General features: G+C 45.4%; 1 protein-coding gene across 24 annotated transcripts in view; it reads left to right on the top strand.

The window, feature by feature from the left end:
• The window catches only part of SIPA1L1 (signal induced proliferation associated 1 like 1), a 366,004-nt gene that overhangs the window by 300,071 nt on the left and 51,402 nt on the right, over positions 1-14,531 (top strand). For all 24 annotated transcript variants that reach the window (XM_086709388.1, XM_086709371.1, XM_086709372.1 and 21 more), the window contains 3 exons: positions 219-792; positions 1,430-1,704; positions 9,401-9,670. In XM_086709388.1, the coding sequence (XP_086565514.1) occupies positions 219-792; positions 1,430-1,704; positions 9,401-9,670 (1,119 nt within the window). The remainder of the gene's footprint in view (positions 1-218; positions 793-1,429; positions 1,705-9,400; positions 9,671-14,531) is intronic.

Genomic DNA, 14,531 nt, shown 5'->3' with positions numbered 1-14,531 from the left:
TGGCCAACAGAAAAGTTTATGTTCTCTAAATCCTAAATCCTAAATGTGGTTGAATGGAAAGGTGTGTTCCTGTTAAATAGAAGTATGTACTGTTTCTTGTTGGACAGTGACAGTTTCCTCCTGAGGGATGTCTTTGTCTTTGAGAAAGTGTATTTTATTCTCGTGCCGCGAGGCTCAGGAGACTGACGCTCCTCTCTCACCTTTGCTTTGTCTCTTAGTGTGGCTGTCACCAGGTCCAGAGACGTGCCTTCCTTTGGACCTCCCATCCCCAAAGGGGTCACTTTCCCTAAGTCAAATGTGTTCAGGGACTTCCTTTTGGCCAAAGTGATTAACGCAGAAAACGCTGCGCATAAATCAGAGAAGTTTCGGGCCATGGCAACTCGGACCCGCCAGGAATACCTGAAAGATCTGGCAGAAAAGAATGTCACCAACACCCCAATTGACCCATCTGGCAAGTTCCCATTCATCTCTCTGGCCTCCAAGAAGAAGGAGAAGTCTAAGCCATATCCGGGAGCTGAACTCAGTAGCATGGGGGCCATTGTGTGGGCCGTCCGGGCCAAAGACTACAACACAGCTATGGAAATAGACTGTCTGTTGGGGGTCTCCAACGAATTCATCGTCCTCATCGAGCAGGAAACAAAGAGCGTGGTTTTCAACTGTTCCTGCAGAGATGTGATAGGGTGGACCTCGACTGACACCAGCCTCAAGATCTTCTACGAGCGAGGAGAATGTGTTTCGGTGGAGAGTTTAATTAATAACGAGGATATCAAGGAGATTGTAAAGAGGTTGCAGGTGAGTGTTTTCCTTCCATTGGCCTACATTCAGTGTCCCTCTCATAAAGCTTTCAATACAGACCAGAACCAAGTTGCCCTAGTGGGTGCTATTTTCTTAGCTCCTCTGAAAATTCCCTGGTGATCTGAAGCAACCCAGAGTTTATGTCACACTTGGTTTCCCTCCTTTTTCAGAAGGAAAAGTAGAACCAGTGGGAGAAGACACATTTGCTGTGCGTTTGTGTTGGAAACCATTTGCGTGTGACCTGGTCCCACTGCCCTGGTGGCTGGCGACATAGCCCAGCCAGTCTGCTTTAGCCGTCGAGAAGAATTGTTCGATTGAGTGTCTGTGCTGCCGTGAATTTCTTAAGGGCGAAGCGAGTGGCAGAATACGGTCTCTCTTGGCTGCCAGCTCCCCGTAGGTCTCTGTGAGAGGGTTTCCTTGTAAGTTCAGTGAAGTCATTGAGTGCTTTGGACGCAACAAGTATGTTCTTTCTGGCCTAATGAATGGAGGTTAGTGAAGGGGAAATAACCACACTGCTCCTCAGCCGGCAGCGGGGTATTCAGAATCACCCTGCTTGCAGTGTTTTCCAAGTTCCCTGTCCACCACTTAACCCCCTATGGCGCTAAACCATTATACCTTTTGTTTCCTTGTCCAGTTTGTGTCAAAAGGTTGTGAATCAGTGGAGATGACTCTGCGAAGGAATGGGCTAGGCCAGCTTGGCTTCCATGTCAACTACGAGGGCATCGTGGCCGACGTGGAGCCCTATGGCTATGCCTGGCAGGCAGGGCTCAGGCAGGGCAGCCGGCTGGTGGAGATCTGCAAGGTGGCGGTGGCCACCCTGAGCCACGAGCAGATGATTGATCTCCTGAGAACATCTGTCACGGTGAAGGTTGTCATCATCCCCCCGCATGACGACTGCACCCCACGGAGGTAGGTCTGCGTTGGCCGCTGTGAACCTAGGAATCCAAGGCCGGGTTTGTGCACCACGTAGAACATCCATCTCCTACCGGGTGGGGGAGGAGGCTGCCGCGAAGCGTGCCGGGTTACATGCGGCGCTCAAAGTTCCGTCCGTGGAAAGTCTGACTCGGGACATAGCTCCCTTTCAGCCTGTGTCAGCAGCAGCTGGGAAGAGTGACTAACTTGGACCATTCCCAGGATTTACATCTGTGGATTTAGAAAGTTGCCATTACAGATAGAGAAGTCTGGTAATACCCGTCTTAAACATCTTGCACCAGTAGCTGAGAAGCATTGAGCACTTATTATTAGAAGACCCTGAGCAACACAGACCGTCAGGCTTTTTTGCTTTATGTTCCATGACACTCTGATTCTTTCTGTCCAAACTTCGGAATGCCATTTTGACCCCTGCTGTCTCAGCCTGGAACCCTGGACATGACTTAGCAGGTGTTTGCTCAACTGCATCTGTGTCGGGAATCGGCTTCAAACAAGCTAGTGCTGCTCGTGATGCTTTGGCAGTTTGGTTCCCGGCCTTTCACAGAGGGAAGCCCAGGAGCTCCCCACCCCTCCCAGTTCCTGCCCAGCCAGCAGCATTCGTGAAAATTTAATTTCTCGGTCTTTAGGGAGGTTTCTTGATGGAACAAATTTAATCAACTGTTTCTTTTCTCCTTTGGGCATGTCCATGTTATTTTCACTAGTTTTTTTCAATCTGTTAATTTGCCTTCAGCCCATTATTTTCTAAGAGTTTCTCTTAAGCTTTGGCAATTAATTCTTAGGCCTTCTAAAGCCAAGACAATATCCCTAACCTTCCCCCCGCCAAAACGTGACCTGTCCTACACCTGGGCTCTCAAAGATTCATGAACAAGAGATGGCAGAATATGTAAACAGTTATTATGGGTTGTGTCTTTTAAGAAGTAAGCAGCAATGTCAACCTGAATGTACTTCCGTTCTTCAAATCAAGTGTTGCAGACCAGACCGCACTCAGGGTAGTATTTCTGAATCCTGCTTACTGCCTAGATGGCCCAGAGCCTAAGTGCCTGTGTCAGAATACGGTGAGCTGTCTTTGTCTAATACCTTTAAGAAATGCTCCCTTTTGGATGACTGGATTTCTCTGGAAACCAAAATATCCAGAACTTTGTATTTTAGCTCTTTGGGGGAAGGGGGGTTATTCTGAAACACGTGCCCTGCCTTAGTTACCCCGGTCTTCTCTGGGTTTCTCAAGCACATCATCATCACTGTTAAGCATTTTGCTGAACTGGGATTCAGGAATGACTCTGGAGGTGGACGGAAGTGCTTGCTAGGTCCTTACAGGGCTCTCCAGCTGCTCTGTACTTCTCCTCTGGTCACTCTGTCTTCTGTCCCTTGGTCTCTCCTTCACATTGTCTACTTGATTGCTTCTAAACAGGCAGCTATAAACTGGAGACGATAACCAAGCTTTGTAACTTGTCAACCTTAATTACCTATAGTACAGTTAAAGACGCTGGTCTGAGGACTAATGTTCTCAGAATGAGTCTGTAAATGGTGTGGCGTCATCTTTCTGTTCAGAGGCCTTTCCCCTGGCTTCTGGGCTCCCAGTTGGGGGGGCGGGCAGGGAAATAGGTGTACGTGAGTGTATGTGATGAATTGGGTGGAATGGGCAACATTGCTGACTTTGAATTGTGGTTGGTGGTTACTGAAAGGTTGGGTCAGAAGGCCTGGCCCTAGAGAGATAGGCCTATGGTAGGAGATGGTTTATCTACAGCAGTATACTAAGCTAGATAGGTCTTCTGTGGTGTGTTGCTAAAAACAACTAAAAAATGTGTTGACAATTTAATTTGCCAGATCCTAGAAAAAACACTTTTACATGGATTAGTGCATTTAATCCCTATAACTACTTTATGAGGTCATAGTATTAATATCATTCCTATTTAAAGGAAACCAAGACTCAGAGAGGTTAGTAACTTTCCAAGCTCATCTGGCAAGTTTAAGTTTCACTTCAGAATCCAAGCTCTTAACTACTACTCTGTATGCTTGGGGCACAGATCTGGTTTTTACACACCAGTATCAGGAGGAATCTGCTGGTACATTCGCTTTCTGTTGAGGACAGGAACCTTGATTTGTAGCATTTGCTGATTCCCATGGTGTAAATACTTCCTCTGGTTGATTTCAAGCTACCAGCACGAACCCACTGAAGGCAGAGTGGGGGCGGATGCTCACAGTCTGCTCTCGCAAGCCAGGACAGACCGGCTCCGCACACCCCTGAATGAATGAGCCGTGTTTGTCTTAATCTTCAGCTCTGCTGCTGAGTCACTCATTGCCACTCTCCTAGCCAGTGGAGCGGGCATCACTTGACAGAGAGGTGCTAGGAATGTACCCCCCTGAGGGTGTGGGATGGGGATGCTGGGATGAGAGATCATCAGCGCACCCACCAACCCCCACCGCAGAACCCCTTCCCTGGGAAGCATGCTCTGTGCCTTTCACTACAGTTTCCATCCGGAAACCCACAGTCACACCTTCTGGGCAGGTGTGAAATGGCGCCATTCATGCCTTTGGAGGACCGGAAGCCCACTCTCCCCTTCCCTCCTTTAGAAGCAACTTCAAAGGAACAGTTGAAGCATTAGCACCTTGCTGTAATTTTCAACAAAGTAAGATAATGCTCTTCTGTCATTTTTCTCTTCTCCTCCACACTTCACACTCCCACTGCTGTTTTCCTAGCAACTAATTACTCTGTTCCTTGACTAGTCACTGTCTCCTTTGTCGGCTGTTCCTGCAGCTCCAGCGTGAGGCGGAACAAACAGGCCTCCCCCAGGCACCCTGTGCCCCGCTGCCCCTCAGCTGCCTGCTTCTCGCGTCCCCAGGATGCTCAGGGGTCATAGGCGATCACCCGTGTGTATTCACATGGGAGAGTCCTTAGCTGTGAAAGGCAGGTCTTTTTGTTTTAATGAAAAAGACAATTTAACAGCAAAGTGGAGCTCCAATAATAAAAGTAAAATAGGGCTCTTTTCCTTCTTCTTAGGATATAGGCAGATCCTCTATGAATTGCTTTCAAACTAAAGGGGTTTTTTAAGAGAAGAAAGGACAGGGGGAGTAAAGCAAAACTCCTGAGCTCCTATTATGTATTGCTCATTAAAAAAAAAAAAAAAGTCTTCATTTCCATTAAAACAATGAGGAGGAGGTGGTCAGGCAGGACCAGCTAGCAGGATAGCCTGCTGCAGGCAGCTGGGAAAAGAGGTTTGGTGGTTACCTGCAGACTCCACCAGAAAGCTTCCCAGGGCGTGAGCCATCAGACGTGGCAGGAGGAGGGGGGGGCCCTGGCCCTCACCCCCAGCCATCCTGACTCTGGAGTGCTGGAGCCAGGACCCGAACCTGACCAGCATTAATCTGTTGGTGTCTGTGACCTCTGAATCCTCAGCGGTCATCATCTTGGCAGGATGAAAAACACCCCATTAACAGTTTCACCCAAATTTAATCGTGATGTTCCGAGTGGTGTTGCGGGGGAGTGGTGGACCTTTATTCTGTTGAAGCCTGCTAGCCTACAGCTTTTGAAGAAAGCAATCAAGGACCATTCAGGAGGAAGAGCTAAAAACAAACAAGTTACATAAAAGGACCAAATTACCTTTTAAATAGAATGGATCACAAAGTTTTGTCTCAATTTTAAAACCCAAGTATTTCAAAATGCATAAGCTTACTGCTTTGGAGCCAGAAAGGCTGTGAGAGTTCGTCTGGTTCAGATCTCCCATTTTTCAGGCAAAGAGCTTGGGTGCAAAGAGGTTAAGTATTTTTCCCAAACAAAAATCACAAGGCTTATTAGGGACCTAGCTGTCCTCAAGACATCTGACTGCTGATTCAAGAGTCCAGTGTTGTGATGCTCTGTTGGGTGTGCTGTACGATGGTTTTTCCACCTGTGTTTTTAGTGTTGGAAAAGGACAGAGTGATGGGTAATCAGAAACTAAGGGAGAAAGAAAGAATAAAGAGGCTGAAAAAGTAGGGAGAAGGAGTGGCTTTTCAACCACCAGGGTTTCAGCGTCTCGCCATGTGTCTCTTAGCCCCGAAATACTGAAATTGCACTTCCTGTGGCCCATAGCTCTTGAAAGGTTTGTCACAGACTGTGCCCTGAGTGAAATGCAGTAGTCACTTGAAGTGAAGAAGTTTGGGGCCTGGGAGTAGATGTAGCCTTCAGTTAGTGATTAAAATAAGGCTGACCCCCGTGCGGGTTAATCCTTGAGTTCAAATCCTGGCTCTGCCACTTCCTGGCTGTGTAGCCTTGGGCAGATGACTCTCTCCAGGCCTCTGTTTTGTCAGCTCCTAAACAGGGACAGTGGTGGTACCTACTGTTGTAGTGCAGCCAGATGAGTCCCTGGCCCCTGATCAGTGTTAGTTACTGCTCAACACCAACCTTTACCTGAATGACATAATAAAAATCCCCTGGTGAATTTTTACGTGGGTCACGAAAAGCTGGCCTTTATCTTTGGTCTTCAGTGTACTGCCCGCTTCTTGATTCCGCGTATCATTCTTATATTTGCAGAGATAAGTAAGTGATGGGAAGCTATCGGGTGGTCTGTTCACCTTGGAAGGTGATTAGACATGGCGAGTTGGTCGAGGTTTAGCACTGCGAATCCGTCGTCTTTCATTTTCTGCGAATGAGTCTTCTCTCCCTCCTTAGGCTTTATCCTACTGCATTCTGTTATCGACTGTGCAGAAGGTTTCTAGCTATATGTTAGTAGGAGTGGTAGAAACCAAATAGACTACAGAGAAGATAAAATCTTTGGAGTCTTCTCACTGGTTTTAGTGTTAAATGTCATGTAGCTTAAGAGACCATTTCAAAGAGTTTTTGAACTAGAAGGAAGTTAGCGATGACCAGTTCCAAACCTTTTGTTTCCCAAAGAAGCTGAGGCCCAAAAGATGAAAGCAACTTGTCCATTTCATAGTACATTATTATCGTTTCTATTATCCCTATCTATCATTATCAGCCATGATGCAATATGGACTTGAGAAGCAGCCGGTACCTGTAAAGGTACATAGGAAGTGCCATGAAATTTAAAAACTCAGCAAGAGAATCTCTTAGCGGGTAGGGTATGGAGAAGGGAAAACATGGCCTACAGGAAAATTTTGGAAACGCTAGTGCCAGGACACACGGTGGTAATGTTCTGTGCATGTGCTGGTGGTTGGCACCCAACAGAAGGGTATTTTATATATATAGTAGAGTGATATGATCCATGGAGTTTTCAAGTTAAACAGACCACTGCTGGGGTGAAGCAAAAGCTAGTCCTGATTTTGAGGTGGAGGGAAATTTTCCCATGGGTTATTGCCTATTAATAATGGGTTAATTAATATCCCTTTTGCAAGTTGCAGGAATCTTGCATTATATTTATAGACCGGAGCACGAGATATAATATGCCATATTTAGTCAGAAATGGAAGATTTCAAACCATACTACAGTAATACCTCTATTAAGAATCAGAAAAGTATTGCAGCTTTTTTGTCAGAGAGATCAGAATCAAAGCTAGAAATTATGTCAAAGCCTGAGGTGACATTCCCTCCTATCAGAGAAAAGGTTTATTACATAAGAAGTCATTAACTGCTAAAAGTCATGTCAAATGTTCCGTAAAGCAGTGTTTTGCGAACTGCAGGTTGTAACTCTTAAGTAGATCACGAAATCCATTTGGGAGGCTGCATTCAGTGTGTTTCTTTAATGAAGTGGATTAACACAGAATACAGTAGAATGGAAGGGTGTGTGTGTGGTGGTGGCGGGGGGGGGGGGGGGGGGTGTCGTGCTGCATCACAGTGTAAAATGAATTTGTTACTGGGCTCATGGTCCAAAAAGTTTGAAAGCCATTGTCAAAGCTAGTTCTAAGGGGTCCAGAACCTTGGGTGGAGGGTCAGATTAAGGTTGACTTAGAGTTTTGGGGAGTCGGGAGGACTGGCAAGAGAACTGTAAGAAAAGCTGCTGATTGAAGATGTGGACTGAGACTGAGCAGGCAGGGACCCCAGCAAATGCACGTACCTCAGAAGCAGCCCTTCTTGGGCGCTTGGGTGGCTGAGTCGGTTAAACATCCAACTTCATCTCAGGTCGTGATGTCACAGTTCATGGGTTTGAACCCCACATTGGGCTCTGTGCTGACAGCTTGGAGCCTGGAGCCTGCTTCTAATTCTGCTTCTAATTCTCTCCCTCTCTCTCCGCCCCTCTGCCCCTCCCCTGCTTATGCTTTGTCTCTGTCTCTCTCTCGAAAATAAACAGACATTAAAAAAAAAAAAAAAAAAAAAGGAAGAGGCAGCCCTTCTCAAAAGTTGTGTCTCTCGTGGGGACGTGGGAGAAGGGAGCATTGTGGGGTACATGTTAGAAACCCAGAAATTATGCCTGAGACATGCAGACAAGGTCCTAAGAGAGCAGCACCTTCCACTGGCTTATGCACCCACCATACAACCCCATTTCCCAAGTCAAGACCTAACCTTCAGACCCATGTGATGCAGTCAGGAGCCACACATCTCCTGTGGCCAAGGGACCCTTGTAACGTGGCTAGTCCAAAGTGAGAAGTGCTGAACATGTAAAATACACACTAGATTTAGATGGATGTACATCTCATTGTTAATTTCTTAATATTTGTTGATTACATGTTCAAATGATAGCATCTTAGATATATCGGATTAAATAAAAATATAGTATTAAACTCATTTCACCTGTTCCCTTTTATTTTTCTCACGTGGCTACCAGCTCGCATTATGTCTCTAGTGGGCAGAACTGCTTGGACTCTCCTCTTTCTCTAAAATGTTTCGTAATCACTCTTAACCCTTCCTTTCCCAGGCTCCCCACTTGCTTCTCAATCTCTGAAATTCCTTTAAGCAGAAAAGTCATTTTTTTCACTTAGTAGTGAAATTCAAGTGCTCAGTTTGAGTTAATGCTTCAGTGGGCATAGGTTTTTTTTCAGTTAATTTGTCTGTCAATCAAATTAATAATGGACTGAACCTTCCTTGGCTGTTTGGGTAAAAGAAATGGAAAGTGGGTTCCACATTTCCTAAGGTTTGGGGGTTGGGATGGTAGCACAAAAAAGGGGCTAAAGCAGTAGAAGACGTTTTTGCCTGACATTAATTTCACTCAGGCTGCTATCTGGGGACAGTGCTGCTATGGGACATTTCTGGCTTTTGGGTTGCTGGGCAAGGAGTCCGATTTCAGATCATGCTTTGTTCCCTGGTGATTTTTTCCCCCTCCTTCTGAGCTAAACTTGGCTCTCAATTTGGGTTTCAAAATGTAACCCCACTTACTAGGATCCCAACAAATCCAGTACCTTTTTGGGTCCCCAGTTCAGGACACTCGATAAAGGGTGCACAAAGCTGCTTGTTTCCTCTGAGGCCCAGTCATGCCCGCCTGGCTGCATTTCCTGCTCAGGCCGTGGTCCTGACTCTGCCCTTAACCTACCCCCTCCACTCACCCCGGTGCCTGTGGGTCTCGCTGTTTTTTTAAGACTCCCTCTCTCAGACTCAATAGTTGAGATGCAGCAAAGGAAAATACACTCGTGTGGTACTTCCTGGGGTTCTGGTTTTTGAAAGGACGGTAATTATAGGGCCCGATGATTAAAAGACAGTTTGAAACAAAGAATGAAGTGTTTGATCCATTTTAACTGTTAATGAGAATCAGTGTGGTTCCACCCACAAAAAGAAGCAATATTAATCTTTCTTCTTTCTGTGTCCCTAATAGGAGTTGCTCTGAAACATACCGCATGCCAGTGATGGAATACAAAATGAACGAAGGGGTTTCATACGAATTCAAGTTTCCCTTCCGAAATAATAACAAATGGCAGAGGAATGCCAACAAGGGGCCTCACTCAGCTCAAGTCCCCTCCCAGGTGCAGAGCCCCATGACCTCGAGGCTGAATGCTGGCAAAGGAGACGGGAAGATGGCTCCTCCAGAAAGAGCCGCCAACATCCCTCGAAGCATCTCCAGTGACGGGCGCCCCCTGGAGAGGCGGTGAGTGCACCTTCAAAGGTTTGCTCCGAGTCTGCCCCAGATTTAAGGAGCACCAGACCCACAGACACTAGCTTTAGGTGTTTCCATGGTTTACCAGAAATCAGGAATTGAAACAGATGCATGCCCCGGTGGCTTTCAAAGCATGGGAGCATTCCAAAGCCATGAGAGTGAAAGGGGATACGTTCCAGCAGAGCATTCAGCTCTGAGTCATGGTATTTGTGCTTTGCCCTTTCATCTCCATGTGATAGCAACAGAAACCATCACTGCACGCTTAATGGCTATGATGGGCTAGAACTTGGAAGACGCATTGAGGTGACATTGACCATATTGTCATCTTTGATAGTCTTTGTCTCTTGGGGAGAAGTGATAGGATAGTAGCAAAAGAATGCAGATGTTTGGTTGGGTGTCTGTGTCACTTTGTTAATGAAGATTGTAAAAATTTTAGTAGCACTTGGGTGACTCAGTCGGTTAAGCGTCTGACTTTTGATATTGGCTCCAGTCATGATCTCATAGTTTGTGATATCAAACCCCCACAGGGTTCCGTGCTGACAGCGTAGAGCCTGCTTGAGATTCTCTCTCTCCCTCTCTCAAAATAAATAAACATTAAAAAAAAAAAAGATTGTAAACATCCTAAATAATAGCACTGTGCATTACCTATGCTAATGAAGGAGACCGTTTTAATTCAGTAAGCTGTTAGTCGCCCGCTAGAAGAAGCCAACTTTTTTCTGTTCCCTGCCCTCTCCTCAACACTTCTGCTTGTCTTGATCATATCTCCGAATATTTTTGTGACCCCCACACTGGAGAGGGATCAGGAATCCCCAGAGTTGGGGAGAACTGTCTGTTCTAGGAGCTGTGTGGGGCAGAAGGAAGGTGGGAGCCAAAACGTGAGTCTGGCTCAGCTAAGCAGTGGAAACCAGGTCCAGCAGGTACAGAGTGCCAAGGAAAATGGGCCCCAGCTACGCTTTCGTAGTCATAGATTGTTTCACGTTGGGAGCGGAAAACCTGGAGGGTTTTTGTGTTTGCTTGTTTTTGAAAATTTTTTTAATGTTTATTTATTTTTGAGAGAGTCAGAGATTGAGCATGAGCAGGGGAGGGACAGGGAGACAGGGAGACACAGAATCCGAAGCGGGCTTCAGGCTCCGAGCTGTCAGCACAGAGCCTGACACAGGGTTCGAACCCGCAAACTGTGAGATCACGACCTGAGACGAAGTCAGACGCTTAACCAACTGAGCCACCCAGGCGCCCCAGAAAGCTGGAGGTCGTTTATCTTAAGTCTAACTTTTGATCTATTGCATAAAACATTGTCACTTAACTAGTTCAGAAATACTAGGATACCATGTAAAACTAATTCAGTAAAAACCACCACTACCACCGCCACCAACAAAACTAGCTGTCTTTTCTAAAATTGCTCACTTAATCTTGGAGAGTGATTTGTAGAGCTTTACTCTTTATCTCAATAAACAATAGAGCATGTGGACTCTTTCATTTCTGAGGAGTAAAAACATCCAAGAGATCTCTGAATAAAGTCTTTGTTCTACACATTCCAAACCTGGCTCTCCCCAAGGTGTGTGTGAACTAGAATGCATGATTTGGCCCACATTTTGAAAGATGAGCCTTAGGAAATCATTGTTTAGAGAAGGGCCCTTTCTTCCCCTCTTAATGCTATTTTCTTTCCCTTTCAGGACAATCATCAGAGTTTTACAAGTTAAATTGTTTTGTGTTAATTTCTTTATACAGTATTCCATATAAGAAAAAAACAGGATGTATTTTGATTCCATGTTGAATTTAATTTCTGCAACAAAAACTAAAGCTTGTTGCTGAACATCCTGACCTCAAAAGTGGAAATATTTTTTGTAGCTAATTATCATCTTATGATGCAGGCAGATTTTAGTGCTAGAGAACCCGTCAACTGCGTTATTCCCCAGATGGAGCTCTTCTCAGTTCGAGAGGTTATTTCTGCAGGTCCCTGTGTCTGCCGTTCATCTTAACCAGCACCCAATCCCCAGGGGAAGGGGAATCTGAGTGCTCTCCCCGTAAAACCATTGGAGTGGCCCTGGCACCCTCCAGGCTTCACAGATGAAAGTGGCAGGAGCAAAGGCCGCCAGTGGTTTTTGGGGAGATGTAACCTCTCAGGCTTCTGAGTATCAGGTATTCTTGAGGACACAGGACTGATATTTCAGATCTTACGACGGAGAGCTTAGGTGACCTGTAAAATCTCAGCTCTACAAATGCAGGATATTCAGGTCACTTGGCTCATCTTCATTTTGAAATATGTGGTGGTTGGGTATTCTTCCTTTGTGTAAACTTAAAGAGTTGGGTTTCCTATCCCATGATTGCTCATTTTTAGTAATGCAGTATTTCTTTTTTTAAGTTTCCACTTGGAGTCACAGAGAAGATCCTATTTGAGGAACTTTGTTTTGCTATTGTTTCAGAGATACTTAGATATAGAATAGACTCATGACATTCATCAGGGATACTTCCTGAGTCCTCCATGAATCCCCAGATTCATAAATTTACCTGGGAGTATCATTTTCTCCATGAAGTGTAGTAAAACATAACTGAAAAGCCTCCCCTTCATGGTGTTACTGAGAACAGAGCACCTTACTGAGATTGGGAAGTGAGGCCCTTGGCTGCTGGGCTCTCCTCATGCACTCAACCTTCCCCCTCATACCAGTCCTGCCCTGTGGGACATTCACATTTGTACCTGGGCAATCTGTAGAAGAAAGGGACTCCTTTCAGATGTATCACAAATGGTCAAATTAAATGCCAGGGTCCACCATATCTTGAATCTTGCCTTACCGATAACAGCATGAGCTGAGTACTGAGACCAAAGTATTGCCTTTACATAATTTTCCTTCCATTTATTTTCCTTCCCCAGGTTAGGTTGTATTTAACTGTAGAGAAACCAGCTGTATTAAGCTGAAGCCAGCAGCTCTCCCAAGTCTGCCCTGCCCACGTCTGCTACACAAATCTGCCCGCTCCGTTCACCGCGGCTGGTTCCAGCATGGTTCATTTCAGATGAAAACACAAATTGACTGCTTGTAGAAGTATCGTTTTTCTTGTATTTTTATGCAAGATCCCGGACTTAAAGGTCATTGGGAAGATTTCATTTTTTTTTTTTTTTTTTTTTTTTTGTAAATACTTGTGGAACAGATTTTCCTTTTTCCTTTAATACCAAGGGCATGATTTTTATAACATACCAAAATGTGTTGGTGTTTGAGGTTTCTAACAAGAATTATTTCACTCAATTGTGTTCTCTATACACTGTTGAGAGAAACCAGTGCAGTAAAAACAGATGACTCGTTTGCCATCTAAATAGACTAAAGTCTAATTCTCTTTGGCTTAAATATATGAGCTTTATGCTCTCCAGATGGCCTTTTGAAATAGAATCTGATAGTATATGTGTGAATAGTATTTCTTAACAGGAACAATATTTATTCAACAAAAATAGGTAAGATGGGGGCACCTGTGTGGCACAGTCACTTAAGCGTCTCTTAGTTTTGGCTCAGGTCATGATCTCATGGTTTGTGAGTTCAAGTTCTGTATCAGGCTCTACACTGACAGTTCCCTCTTCCTCTTCCCAGCTTGCACACGTGTGTGCACTCTCTCTCTCTCGCTCTCTTTCTCTCTCTTTCAAAATAAATACATTAAAAAAAGTAAGTAATATGATGGAATCACTGTTTTGGCCTCAAATTTACCTGGAGTGCAAGGGTAGAATTAAAACCAAAATTTCTGCTGTAGCACACTGAACTGAACACTTTACTGTGTTTAAACATAATGTGGGATCGGTAATAAAGCCCCAAACTGTGTTAATATGCTCTGAAAAGCTTATCTATTTCAGGGTCTTTGCCTAAACAACAGGCATCTTAGCATAAAGAATTTTCCTTTGTCTTTGTGTTTTTAGAGGAAGCATCGCCAGCCTTTATGCAAATATTTGGTGTTGGATCTGAGCCACTTGGGCACTTTTAAGTGTTACCTGGATGCCACCGTTCCCTGCTTCCCCACTGCTCTCAGCTGTAAGCAGCTGGATGGAGAGCATTTCTGCGCTTAGAGAGGTTCCGAACCAGCACCTCACAGGAAGCCCAAGTCCTGTGCCCCATCAGTCTGCGTTTTGAAGGAAGTGCTCTCTAAATGCAGTTCCCATGCCAATCTTCACTGTCATTTTCTGCTTTGAGACAGAGCAAGTACCCATGTAATCCCTCCTCTTCCTCTAGTAAGGCAGTCAGCTGTGGTTAGAAGTTTCCAATGTGAACTTGCACACCACAGGTGCTGTCCACCTGAATCATAGTTGTTTGGTTTGACTTGAGGACCCTTAAATCCTAGAACTTCTGAGCTTCTCTGAGGTCACTCAGGCTACAGCCCCTGCCCTCCCTGTTTCTTGAGCTAAAGCCCCTGGATGTGGTGTCTTTAGTTTATCTGACACCATTCGCTGCTCTGTCCTTCAGACTCCTTTTCCCCATCTTCCAAAACCTTAACTCCTGATTTTTTTTTTTTTTTTGGCAGCTCTTTGCACCTGTCTCCTCGCCCCCTCCCCCCCCAATTGTGTGTCCTCCACGGCTCCTTCCTCATTTTTCTTTTAATCCCATGCTGTGCAGTGTCTCAGAGTAGCTTGTTTGTCTGAGCTACGTCAGCCATCCTGCACGTGGGCCGTTCCTTAATGGTGTCTGTTGATCTCCTTTGTACTTGTCACATTCATTTGCCTGACTACCTACTGAACGTCTGCCCTTGGATGTCACAATAGTGGATCATATTTACAAGCACCAGTGGGCTCCCACTCGTCCATCACCTCCTCTTTCTGGTGTGTCCCCCACCTCAGTGAACGGCCGTACCAGGTACCCGAGTACACAGGGCAGAACTAGCA

This window comes from Puma concolor, chromosome B3 (genome assembly GCF_028749965.1).
Source record: "Puma concolor isolate L17-30 chromosome B3, mPumCon1.1.hap2, whole genome shotgun sequence".
In the NCBI taxonomy this organism is placed as follows: domain Eukaryota; kingdom Metazoa; phylum Chordata; class Mammalia; order Carnivora; family Felidae; genus Puma; species Puma concolor.
Note: the sequence above shows the minus strand (reverse complement) of the source record. Positions and strands in the feature narration are given on the sequence as shown.